Raw genomic sequence first — 24,149 nt, 5'->3', positions numbered from 1 at the left:
ACGGCCACACAAAATAACATTGTAACACCCACTTCCAAGGTATGAGTAACTATCAAGTTATTTTGTATTATATTTGAGGAAAATGGTTTTTGCCGAATCGTGACACAATCCTTAACTGACGCGGCGCAAGCCATGATGATAAGTAACGACGCGATCAAGAGATGGTCGCGACGTGATGTCAGTTTAACACATAACCCTAGTTTTGGGATTTGGGCCCTATATAAAGGAACTAACACTCAAGGGTTCTCTCTATCACCAACCTCAATCCTCTGAATACGAAATCTAGCCCCTTGTGCCCCCTTAAAGAGATTTTGGTGTATTTGTGAGATCCTTGGTGAAGAAGAAAGCTTGTAGTGCTTAGAGAAGCTGTTTTTAGTTGAATATTTCACTTTCTAGTCCCTTCTCAAGCATTGCAAGTCCTATGATGTTAATGATGGTACATGTCAGATTGAAGGTGGTAATGATGAATAGGGGTAAAGCCAACAAATGTTTTTAGGGAGTTCCTTATAAATTATTAAACATCTGCAAAATGCAAACATATATAAATTATCAAACATCCACAAACTGCAAACATATATATATTACAAATTCACTAAGGTCGTCCACATGTTTTCATTTTATCAAACATATCTCTGATATCTTGATTATGAATATCCTCAAAAACCTCTTCTTCGATATAAGCAACCAAGTTGTCATTCATCCATTGATCTCCCATTTTATTACGCATCTCATTCTTCACAATCTTCATAGCGGAAAACGATCTCTCAGCTATTGTTGTTGAAACCGATAACGTCAATGCTAATTTGACGAGCAAGTAAGTTAAAGAGAACACTTTATCTCTTTTTGTGTCAAACATCTTCTATTCAAGATAACCAATCCTATTTAGATTCAAAAAAACCTGACGTATTCAACATATCAAGAATATAAGCTTCAACTTGACCATCAAGTATCTCCAATTCTATATCTGAAAAATCATCCGGATATAAACGAGCTAGCTAAATCAATTTTTTTTTATCAAAAGTTGCAAAATAGTTATTTGGACTGAGACACACCATGAAAAGACGCCATTTGGTGCCGGTCTCACTAAAACGGCTCTCTAGTTTTCTGCGTTGCAAATCAATGACATCATAGAATAACTCAGCATGATAGTAGTGTAAGTTTTTTCGACGTAACCGTCCAGGAAGTAAGAACATTTCATCCATGTTGCAAATATCAATCTCATGTTTTTCACAAAACAATATAGTCTGAGTAAGCATAGAATCCCATCCGCTATCCCTCAAAATTTGCAATTGCAGCTTGAAAATTCTACCAAGTTCATTGCATTTACAATATCCTGATCTTTCCTTTACAATGCTTGGGACAACTCATTAGTAATACCCAATAATTTTTTTCATGAAGTGCAGAGAAAATATGAAATCAAAGGTCTGGAAGGAGTTAATTAGCATATCAGCTACACATTTTTGTTCTGGGGTTGTGCCATCTTCTGCAATAATCTCAAGCACATCTAACACAGATGGAAACAATGTAAGCATACTTATCAAAGTACCATAATGCGATCCCCAATGTGTATCCCTCGGTTTGATAAGAGATTTTTTTTATTGAGGCCTCGACCGCTTATGATTTCACCTAAACCAAGTGCTTCAATAAATTTGGAAGCTTGTTGTTCTCGAAGACAGTCAAGACACTTGCAAGAACCTCCAACAACATTTACAACATTGGTTAGCAACACAAATAAAGAAACTATTTTCGTATAATTTTGCCACATCTACAAGAGTAAGTTGAAGCTGTTGAGAGAAAAAATGAACATAATATTCACTCGCACTTTCATTCATAATAAGAGTTGTAAGACCACCAAGTTCACCTTTCATATTACTGGCCACATCATAAACTTGTCCGTGCAAATTGGTGATGCTCAACCGATGTCTTGAAAACAAATTGTCAAGTGTCTCTTTAAGTGTAATAGTTGTAGTATTTGGGATATGCTTAATTCCTAGAAAGCATTCAATTACACGACCTTCCATATCTACATACTACAACTCAACACTGATTTGTTCTTTAATTGAAATATCACGAGATTCATCGACAAGGAGAGAGAAAAAAGATTCACCAATAATATCATTTATAATGAGATATATTTTTTCAATTACGGATACATGAACAATGTCTTTTTGGATATGTGGTGAAGTCAACTTCATATTCAAAGGAGCATTATTGAAAGTAACAATTTCAATGATTTGACTATGATCAACTATAAATTACAACAACTCTATAAAGTTCCCTCTGTTATTTCAAGTTTCACTTTCATCATGGCATCTAAATGCAAGACCTTGTCTTAATAGTTGTAGTACTTTGTGTTGAATGCTTTGCAAACGCAACATCAACGCGTTGTTTGTCATTCAATAAATTCTTGCACTTAGCCCAAGCTTGGTTGTGAACACTGTTGAAACCTCCAACATGATGATTCAACTTTTCTTTATGTCCATAATTTCTAAATCCCACACCAACGACAGTTTCATCGCCTTCTTGTGCTCCAACATATGGTTTGAACAAATAAAAATATAAGCAACATGAAACATTTTGATTTACACTATATTCTAGCCATGTAGAATATTCATTAACATTAAACCATGCAACATTGAATCTTCGTGGTTTTTTCCAAAAAGAATGTAAGGAAACTTGTCGCATTTAGGTTGGCAAGGACCTTCTAAGAGGTATGCTCTTCGAACCTTGTCTGGAACATTAGGATCATAATCTAAAATCATAGTCCTCATTCCAGGGTCTGAGGGAAGATATGATAAAATTATTTCCATACGACTATGTTTAGAAAAATCAGCATCACTTACCTTTGATGAATCCAAAACTTTTCTATTTGTTAAATATTTATCTATTCATGTTGAATGATAAGTAATTAATAAATAATATGCATTTATTCTTATTATAAATACAATAACTAAACAAAATGTAACATTAGATTGTTGTATATTGGCCCTTTGCTATGTTACCTTAAACAGAAAAACAAAAGGATAAGATGGGTTTGTGCTTGGTGTTTTCGTATGCTTGTAGAGAGTGAGAAGAAAAATATAAGAACTATACATATTCAAAGGGAAAATGGTTTTCATTTTCTCCTTTCATTTAATGTAACAAAACAAACAAAAGGGTGGTGTTACATCTTTTCCCTACAATCTAAACAATGTTAAATGTAACACCCATTTTCCATATTGGATTAGTATAGGGCATAAAGGAGTCAAAGGCATGGTTTTTGGGAAAAATCATGTGTTACGATGTGAACATAGGGAGGTCACGACGTGACGAGCCAATATGGAACACATACATCTTATGAGTACCACGACGTAGCAGTAAGGTGGCCACGACGTGGTAGCTGTTATGGCCCAAGCCCATGATTTTAGGGTTTCTCTCATATTTAAGCTTCTTATCCTAAGGATTAGGGCATCCTTCTTAGCCTCCATCACCCTTAAACCTCAGAAACCCTAACCATAACCCCCCTTGGTGATTTTTGGCTCATTTTAGTGCTTTTGGTAGCTTGAAGAAGAAGAAAAAGTGGTCCAGTGTGTTGATCTAGAAAGGGAACCTCATCATCATTCTTGTGTGCATATTTTGGACCTTAGTAAGTCCTCAAGCTTCCATATTTTAACATTTTCCTCTTTAGATCTAGGTTTTATGACATGTTTTGGTCCCTTTGATGTGGTTTGTATGGTTTGAAGAGATAAAGTTTGCAACTTTATGATTTCTCTAAGTCCCTTGAGCATAATATCTTATAGATCTAAGAATTGGTCGTGGTTTGAAGACTTTGCATGAATTTTAGGTCATATTTCATCTTTTGGCCTAGATTTGGGAAAGGACATGCATGTGGCATACATGTTCATAAAGTTTTCATTTTTAGGGATCATTAGGGTCCGTAAAACCCTTCTGGAAGTTTTGAACTTGAGATCTTATGGATTAAGTGCTTAATAATTGGCTTTATGCCTTAAGTTGCCATTAAGGACCTAGGTTTAAGGATCTTGGCTTATTAGGATGTATTAATGGATGAAGTTGGAAACTTTATCCATCATGACCTTGGAGAGAATCAAATCTGAGCTTTGGAGCTCTTAAGGATGAAGGAAAACAGCTTAACCCAATAAGTTGTTCTGACCCAGTTTCCACGACATGGTGACTGGGGATCAGCCCGACTATTTTGGCGTTTTGTGATCACGACGTGGCCACAAGGAGGTCACGACGTGGAGGCTTAGTGATGATAATTATTGACCTTGACTTTGACTTTGACTTTCAGCATGGTTTAACTTTTGGTGAAATTTCTATCTTTTAGAAGGAAGACTTAGGGTTTTCCATGTGTGGTTATTAGGAGGTGTTTAGGATGATGCTATGCTTAGTGATCTGTAAGATATGTCTGGTTGTTATTGGTTGATTAGCTGTGTGACTATCTTTTATATATGTGTCGACACGGTGTATGTGTGGTTCGGTTGAGGCGGTCCTGCTTTGTGCTGAAGGCCAACAGACTCAGGGCGTCCAAGATAGATTGAAGACCAGTGGGGCGTACCAGTCAGGCCAAAGGCCCGGAGAACGGTCCAGATAGGCTGAAGGCCTGGTGTGGCGTACCAGTCATGTTGAAGGTTTTGTGAGCGTACCAGGTAGACTGTAGGTCGGTGGGGCGTTCCAGTCAGACTGAAGGCTCTGTATACATGCGGTTTATTGTTATTATGTTGTTTTGTATTGGGTTGGTACTTTGGGGGAAACTCACTAAGCTTTGGGCTTATAGTTTTGGGTTATGTTTCAGGTACCTCAGATGATCACGGGAAGGCGAAGGCTTGATCGTGCACCTCCTTATGTTTTGTTTATGATTTTGGGAAAACTCTAATAATAGTCATGTTTTGGAAAACTATTTTTGTAACAAAATGACGATTTGGATTGTTTAAAAAGTCTAAATTTTTCGTGAAATTTTTAGATGTTACAATATGATTCTTGAGCATACAGGATCCTTCAGTTCCAAAAACCGAAATTAACTACCTAATTAACTTCCAATCAGTTAATTAACAATTAATAGATTTTGTAATTAATAAATCAATTTTGGAATTTGTATATATAAAAATTAATTAATTAGTCAAGAAGAGCCAAGAGCCCCAAGGCCCAATGCCATCTTTTGATCATTAATTAATTTAACGACAAGCCTAATCCAAGACTAATTTGATAGCCCAATGCCATAATTATAGCCCAAATGTCTTTTTGTCTTGCTTTATCCATTTAAGAATATGTGGAGACAAAGGGTTATAAGCAAAGTTCCAATAAAAACTATATATATATATATATATATATATATATATATATATATATATATATATATATATATATGAACATGCATGTTTGGCTCTCGAAATAATCATTTCTTGGAAGTGGTCTTTGTATGAAAGTCTACATCCCATATGAGTGACTTTGTTTGAATAGGGTATTGTTGTCGTATTATAGTAAGGCTGAAGGGGTGGTATCATATCTACCCTAATGTTTTTTTTTCCACCTAAACGCCATATCAGTTTTGCCATACTTTTTTTTTCCATTTAAAGGGAATGGTTTGCCATTTTGCCACTCTTTTTTTCTTTTAAATTAATTTATTTTAACAATTAGATTTAGATAAAAAAAATTATAATTTTGTTAACTTTAAGTAAACAAGTACATAAAAACAAAAACAAGACAAAAATGCAAAATGTGTCCAAGTGGTTTGCAAAAAACTATGGACAGACTCCAAAAAGTTATTAATTTGTATAGAAAGTCCAAAATCAAAAAATTATAGTGGTTTTGATCCCTAAAAAAGTTGAAGACTTTTTTGCCCTTTTAATTTCTTTTTTGCATTTTTAAATTATTTACTTAATAAGTTAATGTTCAAATAATTAAAAATAAGAGAGAATTGGCCCACCCGGTCTCTCTCTCTCTCTCTCTCTCTCTCTCTCTCTCTCTCTCTCTCTCTCTCTCTCTCTCTCTCTCTCTCCATTTTGATTTTTAGTTTACATCTCTTTTTCTATTTGGGTTTCAACCATGGTTGTCAAAATCACGATCTTGATCGTAGAATCGTATGATCGTACGATCCTAGGTATAAAAAACGATCCGGATCGTAAAAATATCGTATTTAGGGTAGGATCGCAGGTAGGATCGTAAGATCGTAAGTAGGATCGTAGGATCGAGATCCGATCTGATCCTACCTCCCTTGATTTTTTTTTTTTTTTTGCAAATGAGTTTTTTTTACCACTTTATGTCTTTACCCTTACCAATTTAGCATTTATCATTTTGTGTTGCGACTTATGACTAATATTTTGAAGTTTTTATAACTTTTGAACGAAAAATTGAATGTTTGAACTATTTTTCATGATTAACAATTATAAATTAAAATTATATTTTATTTTGTGGGATCTTAGGATCCCGATCCCGATCGTGCAAACCCAAAAACGATCCTACGTAGGATCCCGATCGTGCAAACCCAAAAACGATCCTACGTAGGATCCCGATCTTGACAACCTTGGTTTCAACTGCATCAATAAAGATTGATGGTTTTGATTTTGAGAACAAATTGATTGTTTTCAAATCTATTTCTTGAAGAATCTGCATTCCAAATCGATGGTAGAAGGAGATGGAGGATTCCAGTTTTGTTTTCGATAGATAAGGGAGATGTGCGGTTCCAGATCTGCATCCTACCGTTCTTGCAGAAAAGAAAATGTTAACAACCTCCAGAAAATCAAGAGACCATTCCCTCTTTGAAATTAATCAGGGAGAGTAAGAAAACAAAAATGTGAACAATAGCTCTAGTTGTTGAAAGTGGGTAAGGAAAAAACATTGAAGAATTTATGAACATGGGTTGCTGGATGCTATTTCACACACGTCTCTAACACGTTGTTCTTGAGTTTTGAGTTTTTTTAATGAATGGAAGGGGATGAAAGGAGAGGGAGGAGAATGGAATGAAAGGAAATGGAAGGACAAGACGAATGATTAACCGATTCTTAAGTTGGAGGGGAATGGAATGGAAGGGTGGGATTTAAGCCTTTTTTTGTCTTCCCCTCCTAACCCTCCCAAAAGTGGGAGGGTAAAAAATACACATGTTGCTTCCCCTCCCCTCCGATTCCATTCCCTTTCATCTCTTAAAAAAACTCAAGAACACATTTTCCCTCTAAATTACTTTCTTTCCTTTCCATTCCACTCCCTAAATAAACTCAAGAACAAGGTGTAATAAAAAACAAATAACAACTTGTTGAAAAATAAAATCATAACCTTGTGAGTTTGATCTAGTTCACCCACTTCTCCACGAGTCGTTTTCCTCAATGGCGATCCTTCAAATTTTATTTGTAAGTGGTTTTCTTCCTGTATTGTTACATGTGTCAATTAGGGTACTGAGTTTGTTATTTTAATTGTAAATAACTAAATATGTTTACAACATATGATGATTATTTATATTTCAGATTAATTCTTCATTTGTTCATTTCAGTGATTATTGGCTACCAGATGCAAGAATCCACTCATTAACATTAAATTTGATACGTGAATGGATTATTTTAATAAAGATGATTAACAAATATGAATGAATTTATTAATTTATATTTCTTTTTAATATCTATAATTATATATGAATATAGCCATAATCATACATGAATATAGCTATAATCATACATGAATAGAGCTATAACCACAAGGGTATTTGTTTATGAATTAGTGAAGATGCATACATAAATATGTGAATTGTGTTTTTTAATATCTTTGAACTCGATTTTGTAGGTGTAAATCCGAGAATAACAATGATCAAAGGTGCCCCACCTTGTTTTTGTGTGTGAAGGTAGCAACAAGACTAATAACGACGGGTGCAAAATCGTTTTAGTGATTATAAATGCAATGGATTTATTTTTATCTTCTTAATTCATTCATTCGTGATTACAACCAAAATGTAAATTTCTTTTATCTTTATATTGTCATTTATTCACTTATGACTACAAATGTGAAATGTATTTGAATATTTTATCTTTATAATGTGCTTTATTCGTTTATGATTAGAATTGTATGATTTTTTTATCTTTGTATTGTTCTTTATTAATTATAGTTTTTATTACTTATAATCATTTATGATTAATATGATTAGGTCAAATAACATTATGAAAATTTCGTAAACAAAGTTAATGTACACTTATAATCATTAATGAATAACATGAAAGTTATTTTTAATATCTATAAAAATGACCTTAAAAAAAATTAATCATTAAAATTATAAAAATAATTGCTTTCTATTCATTTATGAAGGAAATCGTTTTGTCACACCTCCGAACCAGACGGCGGAAACATCCGGGGGCTTGATGTGACTTTCAACATTGTAGTATCATTACAGAGTATATAATTGAAACATAACATCATCATCATCACACATGTAATATAACAACGCTCATTGTTTACATCGAGTATTGTATTTGAATATTACATGCCAAAATAGTCAGAGTATGATGAAACAAAATATAACAAAATATCCATTAGTTTGTTTCGCTCATCCTGCTTCAACGGTTTCCTGAGAATACAAGTTATTTTGAAAACGGTCAACATAAAAATGTTGGTGAGTTCATAAGCATGTTTGTGAAAATGATTTGTATAACTTTGAAACCACTAGAAAATCCTATATTTTCTTAAAACTGTTTAGTATGTTTGTGTCAGATCTTGTATTAATGCATGTATGTTATTGTTTCTTTGAATAAAAGGCTAAAGAGAATGTAGAGAGAATGTAAAGGGAGTATAAAAAGAATGTCTCCAGACAACCCGATGTTGCCTGTACAAGAGAATGCTGCCATACCAATCCCCGAGGTTGAGTACCAGTAAAAGTATGTTTCCAAGTAATCCAAGAGAAAAGAGAATGGTCTTCCGTAAACTTCATAACGTTAATTCTTCTAAGTGAGTCATCATGACCATACTAAATAATGACAATTTCGCCTGTCTTGGCGTTGTTGGACGCCGATTTTGATTATAAGGTTTTCGTCACCCTAGACTGAGTTAGTCTAACTGTAGCGAACAGCTCAGGTGTGGGGTGTCATCCCCGTATAGATCTATACATAAATCCCCGCTCTCCCTCCAAGAGACTCTGATTATAATGACAGGCTACGATCGTACACTTAATAGGTGCCAACCGACAAAACTCACTAGATCCTTAATCGAATTTACGCGAAGAAAGTATAAACTCATTCCAGGCCCAATGAACCACGTAAGTGAACCACTAAGGCATCGCCTAACATGTAAATCACTTCAAGGCCCAATTGGAATCAGATTATATAACATGGGCCGGAAATATATATGAAAGGATAACTAAGGCCCATTTCACATGTAAGGTATTTACATGCCCAAATAGCACACAAATAGTATCCAAGGTCCGTCGCACATGTTAATGGGTCAATGAGGCCCAATAAACATATAAATAGTATACAGGACCTAGGGCTGGCAAATATGTACCATGGAGAACCAACCAACATGTTACCAACCGAACCAATAAAATCGGTAGCCAAGTTGTTTGGTAGCCAATATGTTTGGTTGGTAATACAATGCCAATTAAGAAGTCTTGGTACGGTAACGGTATGAAAATTTAAATACCACGGTTGTACCGTACCAACCTATATATATATATATATATATATATATATATATATATATATATATATATATACACACACACACACAAAGAAGTATGAGTTCTCATATCTTCATGTTTTAATTTGAATAACAACTAACAAGTCTTAGAATTACTAAACTAACACATTGACCGACAAATTTCTTGATACTTATTTTTTGATGTGCACGATATCGGTATTACAAAAGCACATGACACTAAAACTTAAAAAGGAATACTAACTTCTCATTCCTTGTATCGTTTACATTTGATTCCTCTAGCATCTTGCTAGGGGTAAACCTCTTTTAATCATTTTAGTGGTTTCCAAAAAAAATACTAACACAAGCGAGTGAAGCAACGACCAAATGTCTACAAATTCAACTTATATTCATGTATAGTACATATTAGTTAAATAGTACATATTAGTTAAAAATTTTGGTATATACCAAATACCAATATTTACCAACCAAATTTGTTGGTAGCCAAATTATTTGGTACCAAGTACACTTGGTAGTCATTTTAAAGGTAGAAACCTGAACTTTTTGCATGTAAAACAGTTTTGAAAAATATTATCATTTAGGTGGTCAAAACAGTTCGAGATTGGGCCAAAACTTTCCTGTGAAAGGCTGATTTTTGAGTTTAGTTTATAGATCTTGGAACACAACACTCATTTTTACTATTTTAAGTGTATAATCCCAGATCTACTAGTTCACATGTATTATATGTGATAACACATACTTTTCTCAAGGTTTTCATGTAGATCCAAGTGATAAACTTAATATTCTTAACATATTTTTAGATTTATTAAGTAAATAACACATAACCACCAAATAAATCATGAAAAACACACATATTCATGCATACACACATAGATCTACACAACACAACTTGTATTCTCCCCCAAAACAAAGTAAAAATCGAAAATAGGGGGTATGAACTCACTTTGGGTTGTTGTTCTTGGTTTGATGAAGAGATGGAAGAAGATGATGTGGTTTTCGGCCTTGAGTGCTTCTTTAGAAGGAGTTTCGAAACTTTGATGGTCCTAGGAAGCTAGATCACGAAATAGTGTGTTTATGAGTGAGAATCCTTGAATGAAATGGAAACAAATCATTTGATGGTGATAACAACTTACCTAGAGGTGATCTTGTTGAAGAGTTTCTTGAGTACTCATTCATGCACACACACGATTTTTGAAGAATGTAGGAGGGAACTTCTTATGCTAAAGAAAATGCTTGAAGAAGTTTGAATGAGAAAAGATGGTGATGATGTTGGGCCGAGGATTTTTAAGGAGGAAGGGAAGAGGATAAGTTGGGCATTACATGGGGGTTTAAGGAATTTAACCTAGATGCATGGGCTTGGATGCTTGGATTACCTCTAGACAATAAGGAGGTGGCAACTCACAAATCATCCTTTGTTATATTGTCTCTTTTTTTTTATTGTTGTTGGGCCGAGGGAGAGAAAGAAGAGAAGAAAGGAGAAGTAGTTTAGGCCTTTCATGCTTGATTTCGATATTATGAGGCCCAAATGGATGGTTCTCGGCCCATTGGGCCCTTATGAGGGTTCACGGCCCAATAAGATGAAAGAGTTTGGGTTTATGGCCCATTAGGGCTAATAAAATTAGTTATGGCCCAACATGGCCCAAAATGTTTTATTTTCATGAATGTGGGCTCAATTATAGCCCAAATAGAGTTCCTTAGCCCAAAATAGTTAAATTGAAAGTTTATTGGTCCATTAGGCCCAATAAGAGGATCCTAGTCCATATTAGCTTGAGCTGGGATTTCTACGGTTTTCAACACATAATTGACTATAAGAGATGTATTGAGTGAACATAGAGCATGATATTCATTTAGAGTACATGTCATTACACTAGATGAATGTTTTCATGAGAATAGAATTTCCTAGCAAAATGCTAATTGTGACATCATCCCCCCGTTAGAGGGAATTTCGTCCCGAAATTCTTTCGAAAGGTAGGATCATGAATGAGGGAATAGGTGAGGGTACTTCTGCTTCATGTGGGCTTCGCGTTCCCATGTGAATTCCGGTCCATGCTTTGCGTTCCATCGAACCTTCACAATTGGAATACGACTTTGCTTCGTACGCTTCACTTCCCTATCCATTATCTCGACTGGTTCTTCGACGAACAGGAGATTCTAGTTTACTTTGATTTATTCTAAAGGAATGACAAGGGTTTCATCTGTTAAGCACTTTTTCAAATTTGAAACGTGGGACACAGGGTGTATATTGCTGAGCTCTGAAGGTAGCTGCAGCTTATAGGCTACCGGACCAATTCGAGCAAGAATCTCGAACGGTCCGACGTATCGCGGTTTCAGTTTTCCCCGTTTCCCAAAGCGAATCATTTCTTTCCAGGGAGAGACCTTCAATATCACTCGGTCTCTGACTTGGACTTCCAGAGGTTTTCGTCGCTTGTTAGCATAATTCTTTTGTCGGTCGCGCGACGCTTGGAGTCGGGCTTTGATTTGGATTATCTTCTCTGTAGTCTCTAGAATGATTCCTGGTCATGTAAGTGTGCTGCTCGGTGATTGCCCTTTTTTCCAGCTGGGTATCACCCACCTCAGCCCAACATAAAGGCGATCTGCATTTGCGACCATATAAGGCCTCAAATGGAGCAACCTTGATACTTGTGTGACAGCTGTTATTGTATGAGAATTCGATCAAGGGTATTTGGGCATCCCATGACTTGCCGAAATCAATCACACAATTCCGGAGCATGTCTTCGAGTGTTTTGGATGGTTCGTTCGCTTTGGCCATCAGTTTGAGGGTGGTAAGCAGTGCTCATGACTAGCTGTGTTTCCCTGGCCTTCTGGAGTGACTGCCAAAGAATCATGGGGTAAATATACTATCCCGATCCAAGATTATAGATGCTGGTACTCCCTGGAGTCTCACGGTCTCTTTGGTATAGATCCGTGTTAATCTTGTTGGGTTTTGAGCATTCTAACACTCCTATGGTGTACATGCAACCCTATAAACCTTGGATCTATGTTTTCTCTATTATACATGCAAATATTAAATATTCCAAGGTTTCATCCTAACTAGCATATTATGAAGCACCTATACTACAAAGTTCAAGTTAGATGACATACCTTTTGATGTAGCTTGATGTCTTCAAGCTTTAAGAGCTTAGCCCCAATAGTGTGGAAGCCTCAAATGGAATCACAAATCACCAAAACACCTTGGAAGAACTTGAGAGAATATGTATGCACACTAAAATCGGCCCACTCTTATTTTCACACACTTGTGCCAATTTTTTTGAGCCAATGACCCCTTTATATATTATAGAGGATTAGGGTTACATCCATGTAAACCCTAATACCCATGACCTTTCATTTACATAGGATCCATGGGTTAAAAGCTCCATTGACCATCCATGAAAGCTTAGCCCAACCTAAATGAACTTGGCCCATTCCATATATATAAGAGTCCATATTTAATTAGTTCTTTTTGATCACTTAATTAATTCTAAATTAATTCTTGATCAATACTAATTAAATAATATGATTCCATATTAATATATTAGAACTTATAATATATTAATATAAATCATAAATATACTATTCTCAAAAGACTATCCATATAAATTGTGCCGGTGAAGTGCAACCCAAATGGACCATGCCGGTTCGGGTCAAGTACATACCAAATATAGTTATGGACTTAGACATTAATCCAACAGTCTCCCACTTGGATAAGTCTAAAACTATTATTGAGTATGACTTCAAAACCTAACTGGCAAGCATAGCTCTTAAAGCCGTTGTCGAACTCTGACCTTGTCAATGACTTGTCCATTAGATAAGGGATCATATATTCCTCCATTCTAGATATCATATGGACTGAGACATGGATTATAATCATTCTCTTTGTCCATTTGTTGTTTTCCGATTTTCGATTTATGATGACTGACTGATTGAACAAATCAAATCAGTCCTGGCTTGGCCAAGCACTCACATGTGTCATCGCTAAATCATCGAGGGGCCCACATATATCGCTTTTATCCCGAAGGTAAAAGGAATGGATAAACTTCGACTCATATGGCTTGTTCTACTACTTGTTGAATCATACACAAAGGCACGTTTTATAACATCGAGTTACCAATGCGTTTTCGTGCAATCAATGTATAACCAACTCATAGTAACAACTCATATCTCTAGGTTTTAAGAATATAAGATATTATCGTCTCATGATCACTCGTGATAAAATCCATGAAGTGATTCAAATGAGCGTGGGTTGAATCCAATACTCAGAACTTATGAGAACTCATGAGTGTTGTAGCACCACTTTGTCCACCAACTTGGACCTCTACAAACCAACCCATGACGGTCTTGATTCATATCTACTTCCAACATATGACCGACTGTGGATGGTTTGAATAACTTAATCATTCAGGAAGAGCGACTTAGTTATTCTGGAAGTCAAAACATGCAAAGTGAAACACAAGAATAAATGAATTAAATATGGTATCAAACCCTATGAATATAAATAAACACTTTTATTTATCACCATACTGATTACTCATTATTCATTGTTTCGGTTTTATCAACTTTATACTTGAATTAAAAACACTAGTTGTCCCATGCTCCAAGCATGTACACTATGTTTTTCTTAAACAATAGCTTTGCCATACACCAAGTATGCACTCTATGTTTGTCTATGATCCTTACTTTGTGAAATAAACCAATTGAACATAATTTCAATGATTCTAATTTCACACTCCCAAATCCTTATCGAAAAATGTGAGAATTTCAAATTGAAATCTGTTTAGATTTTAAACTTATATGCACTGACCCTCCTGTAATGAATATGTACAAAGTCACAAAGACTTGTCAACAGTCATTATAAGGTATTCCAATGGAGATCAACTCCATGGAAACTAAGTCTCATATTCAAAGTACATTGCTTTGGACATGCTTCTTGCATTAAGTTTTCTAATCTTACACAGATAACTTCCACCTATGGAGACAACTCCATATTCTCATTTTGACTATCACTTCTGAATAAGAGATGCCTCTTTTCAGAATATGTCAATATGGTCCTTCCAAAATTAGCACTATACTTCCAACTGTCCCTGAGCAACCAATCTTTGGTAAACCTCAGATTGTCCTCGACAATTGCTTAATCATTTTAGTCATGTCCAATTCTAGACCTTTTCCCTTCTTAATGCCTCTGGGCATTTGGAAAAATTTAGAAATGACAAATATTATAGCACATGCAATCGATCATGTACCCAAAGCAAATGGTACACGATTCATGATGTCTCACATAAAGACATGATTCTAGACCAGTCTTTTGCTACAATATTTTTATTTGCCATGTTTTCAAAATTTGACTATGAAGAGGGATGCCGTAATCATAATCGAATTTTGAGAACGCAATATATAGAATTTCCTTAAGTTGAACCAATCCAACATGAAATTCATATATATATATATATATATATATATATATATATATATATATATATATATATATATATATATATATATATATATATATTCTTGACTAAAGATGATTAAGGTCTCAATCTAAGCCTTTAGAACTGAAATGAAGTATATCATCTCCCTTAATTATAGCAAAACAACTTTTTCAATCCCTGCAGCCTCACGAATTGAAACTTTTGTTTTCTATAATTAACATTGCTAACTTGCAACACTAACAATAATTATCATGCTCCCACTTACATGATGATTATTAGCATAACACTTATGCTCCCACTAGCTTTGACATGTACTCAGAAATCAGCTGGACTTCTAGAAATCAATACTTTATTGACTTTCTTACCAAAGTTCAGATTTCTGATACGAGATGCTTTGATAAAACTTTATCAAAATCATACACCTTTCCTTAGATAGCATGCATGTGTGTCTAAACAATTTCAGAACTATAAAAAGGGATGTCGTAATCATAGTCTCAATTGTTTAGACCTTTTGCCATCTGCTTCAAATCTACTTGGTGGAAGTGTTTCCTCACCATCATTTTCATGAATCGGAGAGAAACCTTATGACCCTTAGATTTTATGGTGTATGTGTTCTTATCCATGTGAATCGTCAAAACCATAGTCATAAGACAAGGATAATGACAAATCCAAACTCATATGGACTGAACTTATGTAATCTTAACTTCTTGCCACCTGGCAGTACAGGGCCTGCCATTGCTTCCAAGTTGTTATGCAACCAATTGAGAACTTTCAGAACTCCTATGCAAAGCCAACTTTAAGTGGAATGGGCACAGAATATGTCAACACGATAGGTTATAAACCTCAAGTCGTGTGCTAGTGAAGAACCTCAGGTTTTATTCTTGATTAGTTCTTGAAATTCTTTTTAGGATCATTAAGACTCCCACTATCCTCTTGACATATAAGACTATCTTGCCAAATATTCAAGAGATAGTGCAGATTCTTTATCAAGACAAACACTTCACACAATTGGCCTTAGTTGGTCTTTGTTTTATCCAAAACATCACAACTTACCAATTTCAAATGTACAAGAGTAGGACACTTTTACTCTTACATTTGACAAGTGTTTTAAACCTTTCTTTAAGATATGTCACTCAAGTTACAATCTTGGAGTATGACTCTAAGAATTGTTTTGGAACGAAGTATGACTCATCTTCCTGATCTAACCATTTCAACAATTCATGACTCCTCTTCTTAGTCATAAGAATGCACTAAGATGACCTTTAGAGGACTAATTGTGATATGATTTCTAAATCATTAAGATGATCACAAACATGATACTAAAGTACTCTCCCATCTTTTCAGATTTGAGAAACTTTTATCTTTCTGCCTAATTTGATTCTTCCCATTCGTTCTTCCATACATTGAGACTTTTCCAATGTTTCAGAATTATACTTAAACTTGTAAGTATAACCATATTTACTAAACTTTTTAGTAAATCAAATAGTCTTAACGAGCTTTGTGGTGGACATGACCAGTGCACAAGAATGTGTACTCGATCCCTTTAGTCCTTCAGTTGACTCACACATCCATATGAACAAGTAATTAGTATTGATTTTCCAATGCTGGAAAGTTCTCATTCATCATACTATTCAACTTGCATGATTCCAAGTTTCGGTCCAATTGAAACTTGGGTGATGAGGAACTTTCCTGATTTGGGAAATTTAGACACTACCACAAATGAAAGAATCAAATCCATTTTCAAATATTGTTGTCAGTGGAATCATATAAGCAACAATTTTCCACAAATGCCATTGTAAGGATACTTCAAATAAATAAAATTAAACAATTTTCTTTTATTTTAAAACTTTGCGGAAAAACTTATCCTTACAATCCACATGGAAAATTGTTGTTATCTATTCCTTAGCAATATATCATAACTTCTTAAGCAACTGCTCAAAATTGTGATGCGATCGAAATCCACCTTCGCGATCAGAATCAGCATATACTTCCTTTAAGATTTCTCTCTATTCTTTGATTCTTAAAACATCAACATGTGACCCAGTCACATCATGTAACAAGAATCTCAGAATAGAAACTTAACAGAGTTAGATAGTGGACTTTAACTGAAGTAGAGTCAATCTTCTTGACTTGATCAACCTTATGATCTTTCAAGTAAATAGGCTGCTTCGCAATCAATGCCCCTTCCTTTGGCAAGAGAAACATAGGGACTCTTTGGGAATGGTACATGGGACTATCGCAGACTTAGCCTTTCTCTTTACCATTTGGTCAACCTAGTTGACTATGGTCAATCCCTTTCCTTAGGAAGAGAAGGCTTTTCTAGATATCCAATGTTACCATTGTCAATGTCCATGGTAGTTTGGTAAGTTGATCTACTAATCAAATTTGCTCTCCCAGTGCTCCAAATTATTGCTGATTCAGCAGCACCAAGCAAATATATAAGATCATTAAGGGTCATGTCATAGTCTGTTTCATAGTAGTCCCAAAGGAATTCACTATGTGACTTAGAAAGTGATTGAACCACCAACTTTCTCAAGAGTTTGACACCCAACTCTCCCGGCTTGTCAATATGTGACTTCATCTCCAAGATGCGATCACACATAGACCTTGCTTGCCAATAGGGCTTGAGTGACCTTGAAGTTGCGGGTTAGGGAGAATAATTGGAGGAGGTGGAGGAAGTGAAGTTCCAAGAGATTTGGGAGGATCATAGATGTCTGAACCAGACATCTTTTTGGGAGATATTCAAGATAGTTGATCTAAAGTCCTTAATATAACACCCAATATGAAATATTAAGGCTAGGACCCAGCAAACTATTTTATAACTTGGAAGAGGGATGCCGTAATCTAAGCTATAAAATATTTGAAGGTAGGTGAATGACGATTCACCAATTTCCACCAAGATAAACGAAATGTATTATTAGGTTTTAATTGGTTTTGAAACTCCTAGATTCTTTTGAGATTCATTGAACTTTTCAAAGGCATGTTTCAATCTCGAGTGTGCCCTTCAGGTTTTGTGACTGGGATGCCGAGGATCACAAAACAAGGTGTGAATAACCATGCAAATATACTTGGTACCCTTAATATTTACCCCTCAATCGATGTGCCGGTTAACCACACACGCTCCACCGATACTATGATAAACATTAAGTTACCCTTTGCCTACCTTGTTAAATCAAGCTAGTGTGCCGGTTAACCACACACGCTCCACTAACTGACTTAAGCAAAGTGCAAAGTGTAATTTCATGGGTTAGCACCAAATTCACATTTTCCTAAGTAACTAAGATTGGGTATTATTAAGAGTTTAGTTACTTAGTATTTATCATTAATACTTTTAATGAAGGGAGAATTATAGTTCTTGTCCTACCCGTTCGACTAACGACCCTCCACCGGTCAAGGAAGCGGTGGGTGAGAGTAGACACCCATTAAACTGTCATTTTATAGGCAGTAACCTTATACCCCCCTTATAGACCGGCTTCGTGAATGAGGCCTACTATTGGTAAGACGACTTGCTCTTATACATATAATATATTAAACTTTTAATATTATAATAGTATAAGGGTGTATTTTAGACATTTAAAATACTTGGTGGTTTAATCTATTAATTAAACTAAACTTTTAATTTAATTAAACTCAAACCATATCTTTATTTATGGATTTAATAATACTCTTTTAATTAAACGCTTTAATTAACTATTAATAAAGTCCATAAGAGTTAATTTGAATTATTCAATAAAACATCATAATTCCAATTATTAAATTCAAAATTAAAACCATTTAATTAATTGTTTAAGTTATGAACCCAAGAGTTTTAGAATTCAATTCTTTTTTTTTTCATAAAAAGCTTTTTCCAAATTCCAAAACTTGAGGGCAAGTTTTGTAACTCTTGAAAACCTTTGGATTCCATAACTTATGGAGTTAAATACTTGTTTTATGATGAAACTTTTCATGTTCCATAACTTAAGAACAAGTTATGGAATTCTTTAAAACATTAACTCCAAATTTTGTAACTCCATAAAAACTTTAAATCAATTTTTTTTAAAAAAACTTTCATATCCATAACTTATGAAGGTTTCAAAACACTTAAGATCACAACTTTAAAAAAAAACTTTTGAGCTCCAAAATTTTATGACAAAATTTGTAACTCCTTAAAACATTTAGATCAAACTTTTAAAACTAATAAAATAATCATATCATTTTATCTTTTACTAAATTTGACCTAATTCAACTCATATAGCAAATGATTCAAATTTTACAAATAATTAGTTTTTCACACAACAAGTAATTATCTTAAAATTTGACAAACGTCCCGTTTTTTTTCCTTTTTTTTCAACTTGAAAATAAAACATTTGCATCAATATAACAGAAAACAACCCATGGCTCTGATACCACTGTTGGGTTTTGAGCATTCTAACACTCCTATGGTGTGTATACAACCCTATAAACCTTGGATCTATGTTTTCTCTATTATACATGCAAATATTAAATATTCCAAGGTTTCATCCTAACTAGCATATTATGAAGCACCTATACTACAAAGTTTTAGTTAGATGACATACCTTTTGATGTAGCTTGATGTCTTCAAGCTTTAAGAGCTTAGCCCCAATAGTGTGGAAGCCTCAAATGGAATCACAAATCACCAAAACACCTTGGAAGAACTTGAGAGAATATGTATGCACACTAAAATCGGCCCACTCTTATTTTCACACACTTGTGCCAATTTTTTTGAGCCAAGGACCCCTTTATATATTATGGAGGATTAGGGTTACATCCATGTAAACCCTAATACCCATTACCTTTCATTTACATAGGATCCGTGGGTTAAAAGCTCCATGGACCATCCATGAAAGCTTAGCCCAACCTAAATGAACTTGGCCCATTCCATATATATAAGAGTCCATATTTAATTAGTTCTTTTTTATCACTTAATTAATTCTAAATTAATTATTGATCAATACTAATTAAATAATATGATTCCATATTAATATATTAGAACTTATAATATATTAATATAAATCATAAATATACTATTCTCAAAAGACTATCCATATAAATTGTGTCGGTGAAGTGCAACCCAAATGGACCATGACGAGTCGGGTCAAGTACATACCAAATATAGTTATGGACTTAGACATTAATCCAACAAATCTTTCCATCTTGTACAATTCTCTTTATCGGCAGGAAATGAGCAGATTTGATTAACCTATCGACGATCACCAGTTAGTGCTCGATCCAACTCTTGTAATAATAAGCTTCGTCCTTTTGACTTTGAGAGTTTTATCCAATCCACACAATGCTTCTTTCGCGATATTCTCCGACTGTGATGCCTCCAAAGCCGATCGTAAGTGTTGATAGTGTTTGTTCTTGTTTCATGAGTAGACGAGTATACTATCGATGAAAATAATTAAAAGGTTGACTAGGAATGGTTGGGAAGACTCGGTTCGTGGGGTCCATGAATACCGCTGGGGCATTCGTTAGATTGAAGGGTATCACGACAAATTCGAAATGACCGTATCGAGTTCGGAAAGCAATTTTTGGAATGTCCTCTTCTTGGACTCGGAGCTGGTGATAACCGGATCTTAGATCTATTTTAGAGAAGTAACTAGCTCCTTGGAGCTGGTCAAATAGGTCGTTAATCCGAAGGAGTGGGTATCGGTTTTGACAGTGAGCTTATTCAATTTCCTACAATCGATGCACATTCTGAAGGATCCGTCTTCTTGATGAACAAGACTGGAGCTCTCCAGGGTGAAAAGTTTGGTCTGATGAATCCTTTGCTCAACAATTTTCTTAATTGACTGGGTAACTCCCGAACTTCAGCGGGAGCTAACCTGTAGGGTGAATTGGCAATTGATGTGGCTCCTGTTATTAGGTCGATTCGGAATTCGACCTGTCTCTCTGGGATATTCCCGGAAGTTCTTCGGGAAATACATCCGGAAAATCGCATGCTACTGCAATACCTTGTATGCTTACTTCTTCCTTGGTCTTGTCCACAACATGATCGGGGAAAACATAGTTCTTATGGTGCAGGCACTTCTGTGCCTTGATACACGAGATAGGACGAGGATTGGCGCCAGGTTTATCACCATGGATTATTAGAGTTTCGTGATTGGGAAGGTGAAGGCAAACGGCCCTCTCGTGACACATAGTATTAGCACGGTGGGGCTTAACCCAACCATGCCGATTATCACATCAAAACTCCTAATATTTACTAGCATTAAATTTATTTGAAATGAATGGTAGTTTAGTGTTAAGGTATACTCTACATAAATATCCTAGGTTAATTCGGTTTTTCCCATTAGCCATCTCCACCGTGAAGGCTTTGTTTAGCTTCTGGGGTTGTTGTCTTAGTAAGTGCTCGAATTTGTTATTAACGAAGCTTCACTCAGCTCCACTATCGAGTAAGATGCAAGCAAAAGAGTTGTTAAGTGGGAACGTACCAGTAACAACTGTCGAGTCTTGGACTGCTTCGCCTTGACCCAAGGTCAGGACCCTTTCTGATCCTTCTGCTCCTTGATTGTTAGCCTTGGGGCAATTGCGCCTGAAGTGACCGGTTCCTCCACACCCATAGCAAGTGTGGCTGGTCTCATCATTGGTGTTGTTGTTAAGGTTGTTGCGGTTGTATTTGGTGGTGTGACTCTTGGTGGTGTGACAATTCTGTCGTGGATAAGTTCTACAGTATTTGGTGGTGTGACTCTTGCGGTTGCATTTCTTACAATGCAGCTCCCGGCAGGCTCCCTTATGATGGAAATTGCACGGGTTGCATTTTGGAAGGATTCTAGCATATGGTCTCGTTGATGTTGGTGTAATAGGGGTCATGGTCGCATGAACAGCAACAACATGTTGCTTCTTTGAGAACCCTTGAGTTGGCTGTCTCTTTCTCTTACTTCCAGACTTTCGCTTCCTGCTCTTAAGCTTGGGGTTTAGTGTGCCTTGATAAGCTGTCACTTGTTGGTTTCTGTGTTCGTTCCTTCAGCTGGAGTTGTCGATACTGTTTCCACCTCTATTGGTGTTGTTTGCGTTGAGTTGTGTCATGGCAGCGGTTACTGCTGCTGTTACAGCAGCTTGGAATGTAGCAGAGTCCATCTACAGGAGCGGTGTCTCGTGGGTGTGCTTGTTATTTCTGTGGGATGACATTTTTCTGCTGCATGATGATAAGCCAGATCGTAAGTAGTGATCGTCATTCCTGGTTGTACTTTATAAATTTCGCGTCTTGTCGTATGATTCTAATTGTTTCCATCTACATCCCTATGATGTATTTATGGTAGTAGGTAGTTGTGGATTTGGCATGAATATTAAGTCTATCCCTAGAGTTCATAGATTATTTTGGTTTCGAGATCCTTGAGTATCTAGCGGTTTCAGGGCTTCGGTTGTGCATATAAGTGAATTCGTGCAATAACATGAAATAAGGAAAACACATAATTGCCTCATTAGTAAATACCATCTTAGCATGCGAAAGAGAATCATAACGAATGGTAGTGGGGGGGAAAGTTGATCCTAATCGTGGCGGAAAGTGTCTGGTGGTGGTTCTGATGAAGTGGATGCACCCTGAAGATGAGCTACTTGTCGCTCGGTGTCTCGTAGTCGTGCCTCCCGAACTAACTGCCTCGTTTGGGAGTCCCGATCACTTCCTCAGTTTGTCTCTCAGTTCTCTCAACAGCAGCCCGCATTTGGTCCTTTTGATTGTGGGTGTCTTGAGTTTGGTTGCCAACGTCTCGGGTGCGCCGGACCATGACTGGGAGGGCCCGGTCAGCTGGTCCTCTATGACTAAGATCGAAGAGACCTCGGTTCCTACCGTAGGGCGGTTGCATCCCCTGTTGGCGACTCCATCTCCAATATCGTGTGCTTATGGGGCGTGGGGCTATTGGGGCCCATACGATAAGTCGGTACTCTGGCCACGTATGGAGGATTGATGACCTCATACTTTACATTCGAGTCATTGCCCTCGAGCTCTTCCTCTTCGAGGTCCACCACTGGCTCGGCGGGTCCATCTGCAAGTTCTACTTCATGTTCCTACTTTGGTTCTTCCTCCGAGTCTCCTTCTGGGTCTTCCTCTGGGTCATCCACTCTGCCTTCCCCTGACTAGAGAGATAGGGGTCTCCTGGCTAATGGTACCCGACCATAGTGTCTGCACGAAGTTGTATAAATACTAGAAACAAATAGCACACCAAATACTCCTATAGTATTTTAATTTTGTTTAGGTTTGGTTCTATAAGCCCTTTGGATAATTAGGTGGTAAGTTTTTGATTCATTGTCCATCACAATTACTCCCGAACACATGTAGGTCGTATTTTGAATGAATGTAGTTGATCAGGCTACATTCACCTCCAAATACGACTACATAACTGCCCGAGTTTAATAGCGATGTTCAAATCCTCCAAAGACTTTTACTGTTCTTGTTGTGTTATTATTCTAAAATGCACACATAGGTATGTATTTTAATTATTATGTTCAGAGTTGTTTAGTCCCATTGTATTTATAGTTGCATATCCTGTATGATTAGATATGCTAGTTCACTATAAACAATGCTCTGATACCAATCTATCATACCCCCGAACCAGACGGCGGAAACGTCCGGGGGCTTGATGTGACTTTCAACATTGTAGTATCATTACAGAGTATATAATTGAAACATAACATCATCATCATCACACATGTAATATAACAACGTTCATTGTTTACATCGAGTATTGTATTTGAATATTACATGCCAAAATAGTCAGATTATGATGAAACAAAATATAACAAAATATCCATTAGTTTGTTTCGCTCATCCTGTTTCAACGATTTCCTGAGAATACAAGTTATTTTGAAAACGGTCAACATAAAAATGTTGGTGAGTTCATAAGCATGTTTGTGAAAATGATTTGTATAACTTTGAAACCACCAGAAAATCCTATATTTTCTGAAAACTGTTTAGTATGTTTGTGTCAGATCTTGTATTAATGCATGTATGTTATTGTTTCTTTGAATAAAAGGCTAAAGAGAATGTAGAGAGAATGTAAAGGGAGTATAAAAAGAATGTCTCCAGACAATCCGATGTTGCATGTACAAGAGAATGCTGCCATACCAATCCCCGAGGTTGAGTACCAGTGAAAGTATGTT

General features: G+C 36.0%; 1 protein-coding gene across 1 annotated transcript; it reads right to left on the bottom strand.

Moving 5' to 3' along the window:
* Nucleotides 1–504: 504 nt before the first annotated feature.
* Nucleotides 505–2,685, bottom strand: LOC145139287 (uncharacterized). The gene is made up of 8 exons (XM_079073167.1): nucleotides 2,349–2,685; nucleotides 2,148–2,248; nucleotides 1,712–2,030; nucleotides 1,455–1,504; nucleotides 1,053–1,343; nucleotides 899–995; nucleotides 665–798; nucleotides 505–522 (listed from the first exon to the last, which is right to left on the bottom strand). The coding sequence occupies exons 1-8, from the start codon at nucleotides 2,683–2,685 to the stop codon at nucleotides 505–507; spliced, it is 1,347 nt and encodes a 448-aa protein (XP_078929293.1).
* Between the last annotated feature and the right edge of the window lie 21,464 nt (nucleotides 2,686–24,149).

The sequence above is a fragment of the Lactuca virosa genome, chromosome 9, assembly GCF_052849685.1.
Source record: "Lactuca virosa cultivar CGN04683 chromosome 9, Lactuca_virosa_CGN04683_v6, whole genome shotgun sequence".
NCBI classification, from domain to species: domain Eukaryota; kingdom Viridiplantae; phylum Streptophyta; class Magnoliopsida; order Asterales; family Asteraceae; genus Lactuca; species Lactuca virosa.
This window is presented reverse-complemented; position numbering and strand designations above follow the sequence as displayed.